Here is a 20,257-nt window from a genome sequence, read left to right as displayed (position 1 = left end):
TATTTAGTTTGTAACTTTAGGGCCACCTTTTTAATCACTATTAATTAGAATTTCAGTGTCAGGAATATTTCAATATGGACTTTGAGTTCTTGTTTCTAAAATAGTGACTTAACTAGTCAATTTTGATTATAAATTTACATTATCCATTATAAAGGAAAATGTGTTTTTTACAAATAATTTAAAGTTTTGATATTTGTTTAAATTAGGTTCTCATGAGAAGCAAGAGATAAAGAAGAAGAAAGTTGAAAAAGGAATGCCTAATGTACATCCTCCTGCTGCTTCAACTTCCAAGCCTTCTGCAGATCAGATCAGACAAAGTGTCAGACATTCTCTTAAAGATATTCTTATGAAAAGGTAACACACGTTGTTATTACAGAATATTTCATAATATATGCTTCATATATTTGAAAAATAATTAAATTGTTCTAATTTTTAAGACTTACAGACTCAAATTTGAAGGTACCAGAGGAAAAAGCAGCAAAAGTTGCCACAAAAATTGAAAAAGAGCTTTTTTCTTTTTTTCGGGACACAGATGCTAAATATAAAAACAAATATAGAAGTTTGATGTTCAATCTGAAAGATCCTAAAAACAATGTAAGTGTGTTTTGCTCATACCTATGAATATTTATGCTTCCAACTTTTCTGAATACATAGTATCTAAGATTGTACTATAGTAGATCTATAATTTATTAATTGAAGTGAGATTATAGAATTATCTCTTAGTTTAGAACATGTGGATTTTTTTTTGTTTTGTTTTCATTTTTGTTGTTGTGGGGATGGAACCCGGGACTTTATGCATGTTAAGCAGACACTCTGCCACTTAGCAGTATCCGCAGCTTACAACATACAGCTATAATAGTGTTCATGTTACTGCTTTATGAATTTTTCATAGTACTGAGTACTTAGTGTTATATAATCAGTATGTTAAAATACTACGTGTCTTACTTTGGTTTATGTGAATTTTCCTTGCATAATTGAAACTATTAAAAATTTTTAATATGTATTCTTCAGAAAACTCTGTTAAGCTAAATTTCATAACACTATATTATTACTTTTGATTTAAATCTGAAAATAGAGCCGCACACCTTAAAAACATAAATAGTATTTAGATTTAAAAAAAAATAAAACAACAAGAAAATAGAGCTGGTTATAGTGGTGCATGCTGGTAGACACAACTTCTCAGGAGCCAAGGCAAGAGGATTGCTTGAGCCCAGGATTTCAGAGTTGTACTGGGCAACATAGAATTGATCTCAGAAAAGAAAAAAAAAAAACAAAAACAAAAAAACCCTATTGCATTTGGATAAATGGATGGAGTTAGAGAAGATAATGCTAAGTGAAGTTAGCCAATCCCCAAAAAAACAAATGCCAATGTCTTCTTTGATATAAAGAAGCTGATTCATACTGGGATAAGGAGAGGAAGCACGAACTCTAGATAGGGCAGAGGGGTTGGAGGGGAAGAGAAGGAGCATGGGGTTATTAATGATGGTGGAATGTGATGATCATTATCATCCAAAGTATAGGTATGAAGACAAGAATTGGTGTGAATATACTGTGTATACAACCAGAAATATGGAAAATTGTGCTCTATAGCTCTATATGTGTAATAAGAATTGTAATGAATTCCGCTGTCATATATAAATTTAAAAAAATAAAAAACAAACAAACAAAAACCCTATTGCAGGGTGAGCAACACCCTGCCTGGGTAGATTTCTGCTCAGAAGGTGTGAGCTGTCTGGGAAATAAATTCTGAAATAATTGGTAAGAAATAAAGATAGAGCCAGAGATTAGATATAAAAAGTAGAGCATCTGATAGATCTTACAGTCCTGATAGGAACTGGAATTGAACAACTGAACAAAGACTCTGATTCTTTATTTAAGGGGGAGTACATCAAAGGCAGGGATAAGGTTTCATGAGTCTTGGTAGTCTTGGTTGGGTACTTCTCAGTGTGGCAGGGGTCTTATAGTAAACAGGTTGATTGGCATTTTGGTAAGCCACATTAATCTTTGAGAGGCTATATGTGGCTCCAGTGGGTCACTCCATCTCTGGTGCTGTGCTGAACTTGTGATGGAGCTAGGTAGGAAGCCACATAAACCAGGTGTTCTCAAACCAGCCGGATTGCTGCTGGGAGTTCCCAACACCAGGCTTTCCTGTCTAATGGGTTCAACATCGTTTTAGTTCAAGTACGGTTCATATATAGATGGCTTCCAGCAAAAACCCAAAATAATTCCAATGAAACACAATAAGAATGTAACAACAATAACAACAACAACAAAAAAAACTAGGGCTGGGGATGTGGCTCAAGCGGTAGCGCGCTCGCCTGGCAATCGTGTGGCCCGGGTTCGATCCTCAAAACCACATACAAAGAAAGATGTTGTGTCTGCCAAAAAATAAATATTAAAGAATTCTCTCTCTCTCTCTTAAAAAAAAAAAAAAAACTAAACAATTTTTACCAAATTCAACATAACTTTAGTTCTAAATATCTTTATCAGTGGAGTAACATTTGTTGAATCTGTGTTTTCTTGAGATTTCTTATTTGAGACTTAGGGAAAGCTCAAACCTGTGTGTGTTAGTGTCAAAGGTATACCTATGGTGAGTATACTAAGCAGAAGTGATGGCAGTGAACATTTTCAAAGTTCTAAACATGATTGATCTCTTTTGTGTTACATTTACCTAAGTTTAGCAGTAATTGTGTTACAGATGACTCTAGATAATAGAATATTAATTAAATGTGACCTTCTTATGTAAAAGTTTGAACATATGTGATATAAATTTCTATAAGGATATTTACTGCAATACAGTCAACCTTCAATATCCTTGCATTCTGATCCACTGATTGAACCATTAGCAGGTCAAAAAATACTAAAAAAAATTTTTAAAAAAGGAAAAAATTGACTCTGTACTAAACATGTACAGACTTATTTTTCTAATTTATGTCTTCTAAATAAGAGTTTAGTAATGATGTACATGGTACTTACATTGTATTAGATATTATAAGTAATCCTAGAGATGGTGTAAATTATAGTTATGCATCCCTTAACAACAGGGCTGCTTTTTGAAAAATTTAACATTGTGAATTGAACCATTGTGTAAACTTCAAAGAGCATATTTACACAAATGAAGACAGTTAATGACATCTTGTTTGTCATTAAATGATATAATCTTGTGTCCATCATCACACATGCAGCCCATTGTTGACTGAGATGTTGTGACATGTCACATGACATGTGTGCAAGCAAGTACATAGGTGACATGCAAATAGTATATCATTCTTTATAAGGAACTAAAACATCTGAGGATTTTGGTGTCCATGGGAAGTCCTGGAACCATTCCCCCTGCAGATACTGAGGGATAACTATATGTGATTTAAGTATTTTCTTGAACTATACTTAAAGTCTACATTATGCAATATGCTATTATTGCCCAAGAGAAATCAGATATTTCTCTTTTTTAAAAAATTTTTAAATTTTTAGTTGTAGACAGACACAATAACTTTATTTTGTTTATTTTTTTTTTTTTCGTGGTGCTGAGGATTGAACCCAGTGCCTCACACATGCGAGGCAAGTGTTCTACCACTGAGCCATAACCCCAGCCCCAGATATTTCTTGAATAATCTAGCTTTTCCTTAGTAATTAAATAAAGACTGACTTCCTTTAGATTTTTCTCTTAAATTTGATTATTTACACTGTGTCGCATCCGAGACTATCAGAATTTAAACATGTAAAATATTAAAATATGGACGATATTGAGTAAATCTCTTTTAGGTAGTTCCCTTCTAAACTATGGATTGGTTATTATGACAGAATATGTCCCTGGATAGACTTAATACAATTTTTGAATAGGTCTATAATGGTCCCTCTATATATGCTTCTCCACTGTGTTGATTTTTATATTAAATGTATATTTTGCTGCCTTACAATATAAACTTTTGGTTTAACTTTGTGTATTATGTAACATAGAAATCATTAAGTATTTGTAAATGAATTTTCAACATTATATCTTTATTTATTACAAGCTTATATACAGCAGCTTCTCTTTTAAAAATGTTTCTCTCTCTTTTTCTTTACATTTTCAAATCCATTCAGATACTGTTTAAAAAAGTATTGAAAGGAGAAGTAACTCCTGACCATCTTATAAGAATGAGTCCAGAAGAACTAGCTTCTAAAGAGTTAGCTGCTTGGAGACGAAGAGAAAACAGACATGTAAGAATATCTATAAATATGTGTTTGATTATCAAAACCTATATTTTTCCATCATTAGGGAAAAATATAAAGAGATAAATTCAATATAGAATACGCAGTAAGGAAGATTTTTTGTTCTGTGTTCTTCTAATTGTTTCTGCTATATTCTTCTAGTTTCGTTTTTTTTTTTTTTTTAAGAGATGGGGATCTTGATATGTTGCCCAGACTGGCCTGAACTCCTGGGCTTACCTCCTGTCTCTCAATTATCTGGGACTGCTGATGCATGCTTCCTCTGTTTCTCAAATTTCTTCTGTTTTTCTTGATCCCTGCAGGGTTTTTTCATTTCCTCTGATTTTAGGCTATAGAATTGCTTTGTGATTTATTGTTGTATTTTCGCAATCAGAAGAATGGGAAAATAGGTAATTTTTTCCTTAATCACATATGTATTTTTCATAAACATAGTTTGAAGGTATTATGAATATTGGTAGTCTATAGAGCCAAATGAAATAAGTCCAAATAAAAATTTTGTGCTAATTTACAGTTCTTTATTATTTGAAGTTTAAATTTCAAAAACTCTGAAAAAATAAGTTTTTTTTTTTTTTAAAATATGGATCTAATTTATTGATAAAACCTGACCTGAGTTGCCGTGTGTAAGTGTTCACATTCACAGAAATACTGTGTGTTTAATTTTATGGTAATATCTCAGATTTAACTGGAGTATTATTAAAACATATAGTGTGTACTCCATACTGCATTTTTAGAACTGAAAAGTTCTGAAAGTTAATGGGTGCCAATAGTTTTCAGTTGAGGATTGTGAACTTGAAATACCTTTAAAGAGTAAGTGAGTATATGACTTAGAGCTATTGTTACAACGAGATATTGGACTGTATTACCTAACATCTTACCTCTTCTTCTTTGCCTCCATATCACAAATATGCATATGCCTATCCTGTAGAATTTTCTTTTTTTAAGTTTTCTCTTTGTTTTTCCCCTGGTACTGGGGATTAAACCAGGGTGTTTTACCACTGAGCTGTGACCCCAGCCCCTTTCTATTTTATTTTTTAAAATTTTGAGACAGTAAGTTGCAGAAACTGATCTAAGTTTTGCTATCCTTCTTTCTTAGCCTCCTGATTACCTGGCATTTTAAGTACGTGCCACTTTGCCTGGCCTTTCTCATGCTTTGAAACTGGCTGCAAGTATCATCTGCATTGAAAATGAACTTATTTTTTTCCTTAGGCCCCATATCTGATTTCTTCCTATAACGGATGATTTGCCCTTAACAAAGGCAATAAAAATGAGCAGACCCATCTTTACTTCCTTTACTCCATTCTTTTCCCAGCTACCTTTTACTAATTTTTGCAGTATATGCTATGTTTTTAGGTTTTGTTGCTAAGCTTGTTCAACTGTGAATTATCATTGTTATTAAGTAGGCTCTGTCAGAAGACAACTAATAGTGGACTGCTGAGTTATTTTTGATCTTTGCATAAACTGCCATTGTTGGGAAAGTTAGAACATCAAATTAGGAATCTAGGGGTAAGATAGTTCTTATTTCCCTGTGGTAGCTGCCAGAAAGTACAAAATCAGGAAACAGATTTCAAATATAAATAATGTTTCACTGATGTGCAAATTATATTGCCCAAGTGACAGCCTTTTATAAGATACATGTGAAATTCTCATGGCTGGGTTATAGTCTAATTCTTATAGCTTCAACACTTAAAACAATCTCTGGCATATATAAGCCCTCAGTATATGTATTTTGTATGAGAGGATTACTTAAAGATTAAAAAAATAAAAATCATGTATAATGAATTGTTGATTTTTAGGTAAGCTTTTATTATTATTTAAAGCATACATTTGGAAATACATATTTTTAAATTAAATCTTTCCTGTAATATATTTCCTGTTAGACCATAGAAATGATTGAGAAAGAGCAGAGAGAAGTTGAAAGACGACCAATCACAAAAATAACTCATAAAGGTGAAATAGAAATTGAGAGTGATGCCCCAATGAAAGAACAAGAAGCAGTCATGGAGATTCAGGTAAAGATAATAGATGTATGTTTTAAAGCTTATAAAAAAAAGAGAGATTCAGAAAAGATGTATTTGCTTAATGTTCATAAAGTAGAAAGAAAAATTTTGAAACTGTCTACTTTAAAATACTTATTGATTTAATGATTGTTGAGATTGTTTGGAGTATTATTTCTGTTAGCATACAGGTTATTTGCATTATTGGCACCTTTTAAAAAACTTGTTATGATGTAGATTATTGGTACTTTGTAGTAATTTTTTTATAGGCTTAGAAATCAGGAGATTCTTAAGACTATGTGAGAGATGGTACACCTTTTTTATTTTCAGATTTCAAGTGAGGAAATAATTTCAAATCTTAATAAAAGCTTTGAAGAGTGAGGAATTTTCAGCTTTGGCTTTATTTTACCTAATAGCTATTGTTTTCAAAAGAAATGGTAAAAAAAAACTATAATAATTTTATTCTGGAAAAATATCAACGGAAATATAAATAGTGTTTTGTAATTGAGGTCATATTTTACTGGATAAAACTAATTTTTATTCTCACTTATACTAGGAAACTACAGCCACTAAGTCATTGGAGAAGCCAGAGGCATCTGAAAAACAAAAAGAAGAGCTTGATTCCATGTCTAAAGATACCACTAGTCAACACAGACAGCATCTTTTTGATCTTAACTGCAAAATTTGCATAGGTAATTGAAATTTTTCTTCCTAAAATGTTGTATTCATTGTTAAAAGGAAATACTAATATTTGTAATGTAAGTAGGTTTTAGTTTGTCAGTTCTTGGTATAGCACCCACCCATTCTGAACAGTAGCATATTTTCATATGACTGGTTTTTAGGGCTTGAGGTATAGATTGATACTTGATTGTATTATATGGGCTCTGAACTTAACCCTTGCCCAGGTTAAATGACAAGGATTTAACAATTAGAATGAACATCAGAAATTGTGGGCACTTGTGATGATACTCTAATTTGCTAAGGTGAAGGAGTAAGATACCATTCAGGTTTTATTATCTATAACAAAATAAATCAGAAATTACTTTTTATTAAAATGACTTTTAGAGCAATTTTAGGATATCAGCAAAATTAAGACTACCTTATTCTGCATATGCATGTTGTCTCCCATTTTCTGTACTATCCATCAAAGAGGTGCAGTTGTTATAATTGATGAACCTATGTTGTCACATTGTAATTAACTAAAGTCCATCTTTACATTAGGGTTCATTCTTGGTGGTACATTCTATGGGTTTGGACAAATGTAGAATGACATGAATCTAATCATAGTATCATATAATAGTATTTTTACTTTCCTAAAAATTCTCTGTACTCTTTACCCTTCCTGCCACCACCCTCATCAAATCCTGGTAACCACTTTCCTTTTTACTTCTTTCATAGTTTTGTCTCTTTGAAAATATCATATAGTTGAAATCATATAGTATGTAGCATTTTCAGATTGGCTTTTTTTTTTTTTTTAACTTATTTCATGTATTTAAGGTTCTTCCATGTCTTTTCATTGCTTGATAGCTCATTTCTTTTTAGTACTGAATAATACTTCATCATCTGGATGTACCACAGTTTATCCTTTCCCTTAGTGAAGGTCATCTTGGTTGGCCCTTACAAGTAAAAATGCTGTAAACATTTATGTGAAAGTTTTGTGTAGATGAAAGTTTTTGTCTCCTTGGGTAAGTATGAAGGATCATAATTGTTTGAATGTATAGTATGTATGTTTTTGTAAAAAACTTTATATTATCTTCCAAAATGACTGTTAATGTTAAACTAGCAGTAAGAGATTTTCTACTGCTTCACAAACCTCACCAGCTTTTGGTGTTGACGTTGTTTTGAATTTGATCATTCTAATAGTTGTTTTGTGGTATGTTATTGTCTTAATTTACAATTCCCTAATGACATATGAGGTTGAGCATTTTTTTTATATTTTCTCTGGTGAGGTCTCTGTTTAAATCTTTTGTACTTGTTAATATGATTGTTTTCTTATTTTTGGGTTTTAATATTTGTATATTTTGGATGTCAGTCTTCATGAGATGTGGATTTTGCAAATATTTTTTCCCAGTCTGTGCTTGTATTCTCATTCTCTTGACGTTGTCTTTTGCAAAGCAGAAGTTAACTTTAATGGAGTTCAGTTCATCAATTCTTTTTTTCATTGTACTTACCATTGTTATTTTCTCTAAAAAGCTATTGCCATACCCAAGGCCATCTGGCTTCTCTTCTGTGTTATCTTCCATGAGTTTTATAGACTGGTGTTTACATTTAGGTCTCTGGTCAGTTTGAGTTAATTTTTGTGAAGGGTGAAAGTTTTGTATCTAAATTTCCTTTTTTTATGCATGTGCATGTCTAGTTGTTCCAGCACCTTTTATTGAAAAGACTCTTCATTATATTGTCTGTTCACATAAGTATCACCATTTGTGTAAGTCTATTTCTGGGCTCTGTGTTGTTACATTTATCTCTTTGCTTATTCTTTTGCCAATACCACACTGTCTTGATTATTTTAAATTTGTAGTAAGTCCTGAAAGCAGATATTCTCAGTATTTGTTCTGCTTCATTAGTTATTCTGTATCTTTTGTTCAGGAATTACTTTTTCTCTTGTATTCTTATCTTGATTTTTCATTCAGTAAGCATTTATCTAGCACTTTTTGTCAGGTACTTTGCTGAGAAACAGAAAGTGTAGTGATGAAAAAGTCTGATGTCGAGTAGTAAAGGCAGATGATTATTTAGGTTACAGAAATAACAAATGTTGAAAATTTATTTGGCAAGAAAACATACCCTGCACTGGGTTGTCTAGAATGATTGGCTGAAGAATTGATGTTGAAGCCAAGATATGAAGGTTGAGGTGTTCCTACAGAGAGGAGGGCAAGAACATTAGTGGGAATGACATGAACCTGCATTGAATTCAAAAAGAGGAGAGAAGCATATGATTTGATTGAAGATCAAGAGATCACATTTTCAAGTGTCTTATAACTGTTTTTTCAAGCTTCACATTTAATAGTAGCAGTGAAATTGGTTTAATAAGTAGTGACCAGCATTTCAAAACAAACAAAAATAGATTAGAGAATATCACTAAGGATGATGTTTATAATGGTATGATTTTATGAAACTTTAGTTCCAAAAACAGAATACATATACACACAGGAATGCACAGAGATATATAAATTTAACAATAGCACAGAAGAATATTTGTCAAATATTGCTAGACTTGACCTATTTTTCAGAAAGCTTTACAGTGATTTCTTTTTCCTTCTTGATACTATAATCTAAAATTAATGTCATCTTCTAAACTTTACTGATGGTTTTCATGTTTTAGTAACTTAAGTAGTGCTGAATTGTGCATGTATAATCTGAAACAATGCTATATATGGCACCAAGTAGGATAGATATGTACAGGTCTGTATGTTACTTCCCAGTATTGTTGGATTTTGATATACTTAGGTAAAAAATTATCAGGGGACCAAGAAAACTATTCAGGGTTCTTGTTATAGTATTTTCATTTTAGCATGTCTAAGTTGCTTAACGTTCTTTTCCTAATTTTTCATAAGAGTAAGAGAAGAATTATATTCTCTGTTCCATTTTACTCATGATATATTTTACATTTAGGAAGTAATGGTAAAATGATTCAAAAGTGAAATTAAATATAGTACTGGTAGGTCCTCCACAGTATGCTGTGAATTGCATTTCATATCAGCTAGTTTCCTTAGGGTTGGCAAGTGGGGATAACACTGGTAAAATTTCTTGTTGATTCTTAAATACAGGTGTAACATAATCTATTATATTATATAATGAAATGATAATAATTTAGATATTACTCCAGGAAATGTATGATTATTTAATAATGGAATCAGAGAAACTAAATAAATTATAGAAAGTAAATGCAAATCAATTGCAGTTAATAACAATGGTTTGTTTTGTTATCTTTTGGTACCTTCTGGCATTAGGTCGAATGGCACCACCTGTAGATGATCTCTCTCCAAAAAAAGTGAAAGTTGTTGTTGGAGTTGCTCGGAAACATTCAGACAATGAAGCAGAAAGTATAGCAGATGCATTGTCTTCAACTTCCAATATTTTAGCTTCTGAATTCTTTGAAGAGGAGAAACAAGAGTCTCCAAAATCAACATTCTCTCCTGCTCCACGGTAGTTTTCTGTTATAATTTCTTTAATAATCAATAGATTTTTTGCTAAATTATGCTTGAAAATCTTCAGAAACAGAAAAGTGACATATTTCTTGAGAACCTTTCTTTTGAGAAAGTAATTATACCTTATTGTACTGTAAACTGAGATAAAAGAATAAAACTTTGAAAGTTAAATTTATTTTGAGTGGTTAGAATGAGATAGTTGAGTATGCAGGGAAATGCTTAACAACTCTAATGATGCTGTTCCCCAGAGGCAGGAGATAAATTATTAAAGGAAAATTGTTCTGACTTCACTGGGCCTGGCCTGTCTGCCTAAACCAGCCAAATGGATGACTGTGTGAAACATGACAGTAAATATGAATGTAATTTCGCAGAGTGAAAATGTAAAATTTTTGATAGCCTTTATATATTTTGGCCTTCTTGACCTACTAAAATAGCAGTAACTGATGACAAAGTAAAAGTGGATTTGTTCATGGATCTTTAGGCTGCTGACTTCTTAATATCATTTTTAGTCCAGAGATGCCTGGAACTGTTGAAGTTGAGTCTACCTTCCTGGCTCGATTGAACTTTATCTGGAAAGGTTTTATCAACATGCCTTCTGTGGCAAAATTTGTTACCAAAGCCTACCCAGTATCTGGCTCCCCTGAATACTTGACAGAGGTACTGTGAACTTTTCTGTCGTTCTGTGCTTGAGTGGCATGCGTGTTTCCAACATCTAATAATAAAAAAAAATTTTAATAATAATTATTCAACAGTTCAAGTAATGGAATTATGAATTCACAAATGGATTTATAGCATTGTAGAATAGTGTACTATGAAAGTTTTGGACCCACATGTCCTTTATTCTTTTTGAGATGTATGTACTTCAATATATCAGAGAATTAAAAATCAAAGAATGTGTCTGTATGGATATCCAAGTTTGTCTTTAAATATAGACTTACATAAGTTATTGGCATAGCTTATGGCCTTCAGTGTTAGTTCATCAGGAAGATTTCTTATTGTTAAGTATGTCTTCTAATTCTCCCACTACTTATATTTTTCCAGCTTCATGATTATAGATCTTACCTACTTATTTCTGTGAGCATGATGTAGACTGGAAATTGATGCTTTACAGTTAATTGACAGTCCCATGAGACTAGTGACCATACTTGCAACAATGATAACCTTTGTTGATTTTATACCTGGGGGAATAGGAAGAAACTATTACATAGTGTTTATAGAAAATAAACAACAGTAGCATCATAAGATCATTATTAATGACAAAGTATGACATTTTAAAACTATTTTGAAGGTAATATATTTGGGTGCAAAAGGAAAACAAATCAGTACACATGTACTATATTTAAGTTGAGATTATATTTTACTGTTATGTTCGTATCTGACATTATTCTTTTCATTCTTTCTCAATCCGGTAAGCATAAACAGATTCTTACAGTATTTCAAAAAGCCTAAATCACATGTCTTTTCTTTCTAAGGCTAACATAAACTTTAATTATCTTTTGGTTAGGCTGAAATTAGTTTAATTTAATGTAATATTGTCTAACTAATGTTGATCAGTTTGTTTGACAGTTTTGTGTTTAGGTTGTAAAGAAACATTTATATAAAATTTGCATGATACAAGATATTTTAGAAATATGAAATTATTTAAGGCGAAAAATTAAATGGGCCAGTGATAATGTTTTTTTTTTGGGGGGGGGGGAGTTTTGATTAGGTCATGGTGAAGATTAATCTTTTGAATGGAGAATTAGGCCCTAAATCAAAACTCCTTTGATTTTACACAAAATTATGTTCCTCACTAAGTGATTGCTGTCCAGAACTCTACTGCTGCTTTCCAATTATTTTTAGTTTGATTGGAACTAAACTAAAATCCTCCCCAAAATATTTAAAACAATATAAACTTAAGTGAATTTAATATCAATTAATTATACATTTGTGATTTTCATTAAACTTCATGGAAGAGATAGGAATAGAATGAAGAAAGTTATAAATATTTCTTTATTATTATTAATATTTTTATTGATTTTATGTATAATTGTTTATTTGTAGAATATTATGTTTTCTTTAAAAATGCTCTGCTTTATTACAATATTATTCTTCTTTGAAAAAATATATTTTATAATTAAATTTGATAACCTGAAATTCAACTGGTAATGATTAAGGAATATCTTGGCCTACTACCACCAAAAAGAAAAAAGGGGGGGGCAATTGGGAACCATCTCTCATCTCTCTGAATATTTTGAAATGTCTTGTACTCTTCCTGGATTGTAATGTGGTGTGTTTGCCTTTTTGGCGGGCAGGGAGCATTGGGGATTGAACCCAGGGACACTTTACAGTGGATCTGCATCTCCAGCCCTTCTTAATTTTTGCCAGCATCTATTTATTTGTTTATTTTTGAATTCTCGTTTTTAACTTTATTTATTTATTTTTATGTGGTGCTGAGAATCAAACCCAGTGCCTCACATTTGCTAGGCAAGCACTCTACCACTGAGCCACAACCCCTGTCCTAATTTTTTCATTTTTGTGACCAGGATCTGTCTCTGAGTTACTTAGGATCTCACTAAGTTACCAAGGTTGACCTCAAACTTGTGATCTTTCTGCCTCAGCCTCCTGAGTTGCTAGGATTATAGGTGTGTACTACCTTGCCTGGTACTAAGACTCCTAATAGTTGTTATTTTAGGTGTCATTTCTTTGGAGTTGACATTTGAAATAAAACCTAATTGTTTTCTATATTGTATTGTGTTTTCTGACACATTTGTATTTACTTTGTGGGGAAGTTGAACTTTGTAGTATGTGTGTGCATCACTGAGCTATTTTAGTCCCAGCCCTATTTATTTATTATTGTTAGCATTTCAGATTGGTCTTAAAGCTAAGTTTGTGTGAATTATGAATAGTATAATGAAAATTGATCATTTACATTTTTTTACTATAGGATCTCCCAGATAGTATTCAAGTAGGTGGCAGGATATCACCTCAGACAGTTTGGGATTATGTGGAAAAAATAAAAGCATCAGGAACCAAGGTGAGAATACTTTTTTCACAATATCAGTGTGGGAAAATATTTGCAAAATAAACTACTCAGAATTCTTATGCAAGTATGTATGGTCTCCTGGGAAAGAAAGCCAGTACAAATTCCAAATGTTCATAATATACCTCATCAAAACTAACTAAGGCTGTTTGATAAGGCTCAAAACAGCCCAGCCATTCCCTTTTATTTTCTGCTTTTTGGTATGCTTTCTCTGTGGCTTCTGTCAGTGTTTCCAAAGAAATGTTTTACAATAAGTATTGAAATTCATCTGGAATTCTGCCTTGCTTCAATTATAGATGTTTGTTTTAGTTAGGGGATAGCTAAGCTTTTGCAATAAAGAAACTCTAAAATATGTTGGTTTAAACAAGACAAACAGGTTCCCCCCGCCCCCCTTCTGTTAGGCCAGTCATTCAAAGTGGTTAGGTGGCTCTGACTTTATAGGACCATTTAGAAACCAGTTTTCTTCCTTCTTGTCTTTTTTTTTTATTTCCAAAAGTGTTTCCTTCATTAGTCGGACATAGTAAAAGCTGACTCATCAGTATCAAATGAGAACTGTTTATTGAGTTGTATAAAAGAAAGACCCAGAAATTGTGTTTGTCACTTTATTTCCCTTAATTTCCACTGGTTAGAACTTAGTCACATACATAGTTGCAGGGGAAGCTGGGAAAGGAATTTCTTTTGGATAGTCATGTGCCCAGCTGAAAGTTAAGGCCTTATTAGTGATAGGGAAAAAGAAGGAGAATACATACTAGCAGATAATTAGTAGCGTTTATTGTGATAATACTTTTCTTTTTCCTTTATATATTTTATATCTTTTTTTTTTTTTTTTGGTAACTCAGAATAAGTACTACACAGGAATAATTTAATCATAGAAGTTGTTTTTTCCTGTAAGTGAACTCATAATATCTAGCATATTAGAGGCATTTAATGAATAAATCTTGAGTAAGTGAACATTAATTTTTTGCCTTTTCTGGAAATTTTCAGTTTTTATTTGAAGTGATCCAAAATGCGTAGTCTTAAACTGAAAAGAGTAATTTTTTCCAATATAGATATTAGACGTTAACTTGATACAGTGTTAGAATGTAATTAAGCTTGGAGACAGTATAAAAAATATTACTGCATTTATTTGCTGCCACTTTCTCATGATAATAAAAACAGGGAGTATCACTCTTGAACATTTTGAGAATTACTCTTGAATCTACCCATGTATTACTGCCCTATACTTTATTACTGCCCTTCATTGTTGCTTCATTGTTGAGGCAACAACATTATGATGGTTGTTATTAATACAGCTTAAGTATTCTTAATCTGAAATGCTTGAGACCAGAAGTGTCTGAGATTTTAGGTTTTTTGGATTTGAGAATATTTGCATGTACATAATAGACTTGGGAATGGGACCCAAGTCTAAATATAAAATGTATTTATGTTCTTATACCACCTTATACACCTAGCCTGAAAGTAATTATATATAGTATGTTTAGGGTACCTTTGGTTTGTATCCTGTCATGTGAGATCAGGTTTACATGTTGGCACTCAAAAATTTCAGGTTTTGGGGTGTTTCAGATTTTGCATTATCAGATTAGGGATGTACAACCATATATCTATGGTGATTTCTAATCTAAAGTCAGGCAGTTTAGATGATAGACATTGTATAAAAAGTAGAACCAGAGTTCATCTCATTCACTTGTTTCCCCTAGGGCTTGGAATCAGTTTTAGGCTTTGCAGCAGATCTTGCTCTCTCCATTTTGACTATATGCCTTTATGGAGAAACATCTATTTAATACCAAATTATGAGTGTCTTTTCTATTTAAAACAAAGCCAAGGACCAGAGGCAAACAGCAAAGTTTACGACTTACCCAAATGACTTTACAAAATTTAAGGTCTGTGTGCATTTGAAGTTTTTTCACATAGTCCCTTTGTGTTCCTTAATTCATTTCCTGTAAACTGGAGTATCAGTAGGTTTGTGTATTTGGGATATATGTTAGTCCTCTTTTATGTGGCAGCTTATTTTTTTTGAGTTTTTAGTTACCCGCAACCAACTATGGTTCAAAAATATTAAATGGAAAATTCCAGAAATAGTTTATAAATTTTAAATTGTACATCCTTCTGAGTAGCATGATGAAATTTTGCTCCATCCTATTCTTTCTAACCTAAGATATTAGACATTCCTTTGTCCAGTGTATCCAGGATCCATGCCGTGTACATTATCCACTGGCTAGTTCTTGTGGTCACAAAGCAGAAGAGCATTGATACTGATATATTGTAATAAGATCGTTCTATTTTATTATTATTGTTAATCTCTTACTGTAAGTAATTTATCAACTTTACCATACATATGTACCTACAGGAAAATATTAGAGCAAAATATTACAGCATTTGTGGGATTGAATAATATCTGCAGTTCCAGGAATCCACTGGGAATAGTGGAATATAAACCAACAGATAAGGGGAAACTACTGTGTAAATACATGGTGGGGTGGTGGTGTTGTATACTATTAATTCACAGTGTACCAAAAATATAGGCAGCTCTCCGGAGGTTATAGCATTGTAAGTCAGGGTGTTGTATAGGTATCAAAGACTTGAATTTCAGTGTCATCTGTGCTACTAACAAATGTGTCACATTGAACAAATTGATTAATCACCTTGGCACTCAATTTCTAGTGGAATGCCAGCAGATAAAGCATGCTCGTCAGTGGATCAGCAGAGATCTTAAGAGTTGCTTCCTTTTAGTCTTCTCATTTGTATTTAAGTTGGCAAGATAATCATTATAAAATTCACTGTATTACTACTAATTGAGAAATAGTATTTAAAAACCAAGCTAGTTTTAGGTTATTCAAAACAACTATTTATTACTTTCTTGAATAGGAAATTTGTGTGGTTCGCTTTACACCAGTAACTGAAGAAGATCAAATTTCTTATACTTTGCTGTTTGCGTACTTCAGTAGCAGAAAGCGCTATGGAGTAGCTGCTAACAACATGAAGCAGGTTAAAGATATGTACCTTATTCCTTTGGGTGCTGCAGATAAAATTCCACATCCTCTTGTGCCTTTCGATGGACCTGGTAAGTACATGTATTAATAATAGAGTAAGATTAGTGTAAAGTGAGAATTAGGACCAGAGTGAAAGAATGACTGTTTGCCTTCTTGGGATCTAGCCCTCTAGAGATGACTTGACAGGGCTAAGCATCCTTTAAATATCTTGTAATAAATTTTATGATGCAGAATTTACCCTTTTTTATAATGATTAAAAATAACTGTTGGTGTTTTTTATTTTATATAGGGCTTGAACTGCATAGACCTAATCTATTGTTGGGCTTAATTATTCGTCAGAAGCTGAAGAGGCAGCATAGTGTTAGTGCCGGAACGAGTCATATAGCTGAAGCTCCTGAAAATGTACCTATAGCCTTGCCACCTGACAAAAAAAGTAAAATAGAAACTTCTACAGAAGAAGCACCAGAGGAGGAAAATGACTTTTTTAATTCCTTTACAACTGTATTACACAAGCAAAGAAATAAGCCTCAGCAGATTCTTCAGGAAGACCTTCCAACAGCAATTGAACCTTTAATGGAAGTCAGCAAACAAGAGCCACCCAAACCATTAAGATTCCTTCCTGGGGTGTTAATTGGCTGGGAAAATCAACCTTCTACTCTTGAATTAGCAAATAAACCTCTTCCTGTGGATGATATTCTTCAGAGCCTTTTGGGCACCACTGGTCAAGTTTATGAGCAGGCTCAGTCAGTGATAGAACAAAACACTCTTAAAGAAATTCCCTTTATAAATGAGCAAACCAACCCAAAAGCAGAGAAAGCAGATAAAATGGAAGTAACTGATGGAGAAGTCAAGGAAGTAAAAGTTAAAGTAGATAATCTTTCAGAATCTACAAGTAATTCACTAGTCGGGGGAGAAGAAACGTCATTAGTGGGATCCTCTTCTGTTTCTCCAGGGTCTTTGACAAGTCTTAGTCTCAGAGGTAAACCACCAGATGTTTCTACAGAAGCTTTCTTAACAAATTTATCAATTCAGTCAAAACCAGAGGAAACTGTGGAGAATAAAGAAAGAACATTAAAAAGACAGTTGCTCCAAGATCAGGAGAATAATTTGCAAGATAATCAGACTTCTAATAGTTCTCCGTGCAGGTCTAATGTAGGGAAAGGAAATGTAGAAGGTAATGTGAGTTGCAGTGAAACACTTGTTGCTAATACAACAAGATCCCCCCAGTTTATCAATCTGAAAAGGGATCCTAGGCAAGCAGCAGGACGGAGTCAGCAGATAACTGCTTCAGAAAGCAAAGACGGAGATAGTTGCCGGAATGGAGAAAAAAACACCTTACCTGGTGTGTCACACAACAAGGAACACTTAGCAGAACAAATCAATGTGGAGGAAAAATTGTCTTCTGTAGAGAAAATCTCATGTGTTCAGCAGAATGATAATTCAAAGGTTGCACAGGACCCATCATCAGTAGAAAATGTACCTTCTTCCCAAGCAGAACAAGCAAAACCCGTACAGGAGGATATTTTAACACAAAATATTGAAACTGTACACCCATTTAGAAGAGGATCTTCTGCAACGACATCTCATTTTGAAGTTGGAAATACATGCCAATCTGAATTTCCTTCTAAAAGCATCAGCTTTACCTCTAGAAGCACCAGCCCCAGAACAAGTGCAAACTTTTCACCCATGAGGCCACAGCAGCCAAACCTTCAGCATCTGAAGTCTAGCCCTCCTGGATTTCCATTTCCAGGGCCTCCTAATTTTCCTCCACAAAGCATGTTTGGATTTCCGCCACATTTACCACCTCCATTACTTCCTCCTCCAGGCTTTGGCTTCACTCAAAATCCCATGGTTCCCTGGCCACCAGTTGTTCATCTCCCAGGACAGCCACAACGTATGATGGGTCCCCTTTCACAAGCATCAAGATATATAGGCCCGCAAAATTTTTACCAGGTTAAAGACATTCGGAGACCAGAAAGGCGTCATAGTGACCCTTGGGGCAGGCAAGACCAGCAACTGGATAGGCCATTTAATAGGGGTAAAGGGGACCGCCAGAGATTTTATAGTGATTCACATCACTTGAAAAAAGAGAGACATGAAAAGGAATGGGAACAAGAATCTGAAAGGTACAGACGCAGAGACAGAAGCCAGGACAAGGACAGAGACAGGAAAAGCAGGGAGGAAGGGCACAAAGATAAAGAGAGGGCACGGTTATCACATGGTGATCGAGGAGCAGATGGAAAAGCAAGCAGAGATAATAGGAATGTAGATAAGAAACCAGACAAACCTAAAAGTGAAGACCATGAAAAGGACAAAGAACGAGAGAAAAGTAAACATAGAGAAGGGGAAAAGGACAGGGATAGGTATCACAAAGATAGGGACCACAATGACAGAGCTAAAAGCAAAAGGTAAAATTTGCAGGCTGCTTCAAGATTACATTTAAAAAACTATTAAATGTTGTATCTTTATAAGATTGCCTGCTAGGATTGTGCCATCTTTAAAATTTTTACTATTGGTGGTTTGCAGAATAATAAATTCTGTGTGTTGGTACAGAGTGCTCTGTGCCAGTACTCATCATCCCTTTCTTCATACAAACTGACCCTAGTTATAGGAATTTAATATTTTTAAAGTTTTACATTGCTGTATATTCAAAGATTTGTTTTATTAATATGCAATAAAGGCTTAGAAATTTTAGTTTTTATTCCTTAATTGGTAAATATGGTTAACTATGGAATATATTTACTGCCTCTAGTGAATGTCCTTTATATAATGACTAATTTGAGAGTAATGTGTGCTCTGTAACTTTGTTTTAAATTGCACTGTTTTTAAAGAAACTGTAGAGGAGCAACAAAAAGCCAAGCAAGTTCATAATCAGATTGTACTAATCATTTAATGGAGCAGTTTTTGACTGAGAATCAGAAGTCCAAGGAGTACTTTCATTGCTTTAATCTCATTGAAGGCATTTATTATTACATACTACAGCTTTGTTGTAGGCTATTATTTTCCTTTTCGGCTCTTCAGAAACTTGAATACTTAAGCTTGTACATGATCTTGTGTTTTGCTATCCTTTTTACTGTAAAATGTAAATATTTTAAGGGATATTTTGATTCTAAATATGATAAAAGAATTTCTCACCTATTTTGTGTGTGTGATTTAAAATTCAGCAGTAAAAGAATTTCTTTAAAGCTTTAAATCTTTAGACATTATTCTTCTCTTAATCAGCCAATAATGTCTAGACATAACTACCTGTGTCAGGCATTAGATGGCCGGGGGGGGGGGGGTAATTATTTTTACGTCCTAGATTATAAGCTGAGGTAAATTGTGTAGTTTTGAAGAGATTATATGTAGAACTGCCAAAGAAAAAGTGCAGTTATAACCCACTTACTTGATATGTTACTGAAAACTTATATACCATCAAATTTTATTACATTGACTTACTAGTCATTGTATGACTACAAATTTTTTTTAAGAAAGAATTTTTTTTAATATTTATTTTGTAGTTTTCAGTGGACACAACATCGTTATTTTTATGTGGTGCTGAGGATCAAACCCAGCGACATGTGCATGCCAGGTGAGCACGCTACCTCTTGAGCCACATGCCTAGCCCACTACAAAATTTTAAGTGAGAAATGTTTTGGATCTTTTTGTAACATGCATAATTATCCCTGATTTGTTTGTAGGGCACCTGTATTATTTAATATGCCAGTTATACTTGAAATATAAAGCACATGGAAGCTAATGCTCATCCAAATCTAATTGCACCCTAAAATATATACTCTATTGACATCTATAATTTAAAGCAATAGCTATAATTCTATAATTTAATGCTGACATTTCAGACCCCCCCCCCCAAAAAAAAAGCATTGGGTTGGGGGCAGGGAAACCATATTTTTAGTA

At 33.2% G+C, this 20,257-nt stretch overlaps 1 protein-coding gene across 4 annotated transcripts in view; it reads left to right on the top strand.

Moving 5' to 3' along the window:
- The window catches only part of Phf3 (PHD finger protein 3), an 88,542-nt gene extending 69,044 nt beyond the window's left edge, over positions 1–19,498 (top strand). For all 4 annotated transcript variants that reach the window (XM_076858524.1, XM_076858523.1, XM_076858522.1 and 1 more), the window contains 10 exons: positions 207–354; positions 438–594; positions 4,084–4,200; positions 6,087–6,218; positions 6,760–6,895; positions 10,151–10,346; positions 10,858–11,005; positions 13,275–13,364; positions 16,236–16,431; positions 16,650–19,498. In XM_076858524.1, the coding sequence (XP_076714639.1) occupies positions 207–354; positions 438–594; positions 4,084–4,200; positions 6,087–6,218; positions 6,760–6,895; positions 10,151–10,346; positions 10,858–11,005; positions 13,275–13,364; positions 16,236–16,431; positions 16,650–18,772 (3,443 nt within the window). In that variant the 3' untranslated portion in view covers positions 18,773–19,498. The remainder of the gene's footprint in view (positions 1–206; positions 355–437; positions 595–4,083; positions 4,201–6,086; positions 6,219–6,759; positions 6,896–10,150; positions 10,347–10,857; positions 11,006–13,274; positions 13,365–16,235; positions 16,432–16,649) is intronic.
- Positions 19,499–20,257: the final 759 nt, after the last annotated feature.

The sequence above is a fragment of the Callospermophilus lateralis genome, chromosome 6 (assembly GCF_048772815.1).
Source record: "Callospermophilus lateralis isolate mCalLat2 chromosome 6, mCalLat2.hap1, whole genome shotgun sequence".
Lineage (NCBI taxonomy): Eukaryota > Metazoa > Chordata > Mammalia > Rodentia > Sciuridae > Callospermophilus > Callospermophilus lateralis.
This window is presented reverse-complemented; position numbering and strand designations above follow the sequence as displayed.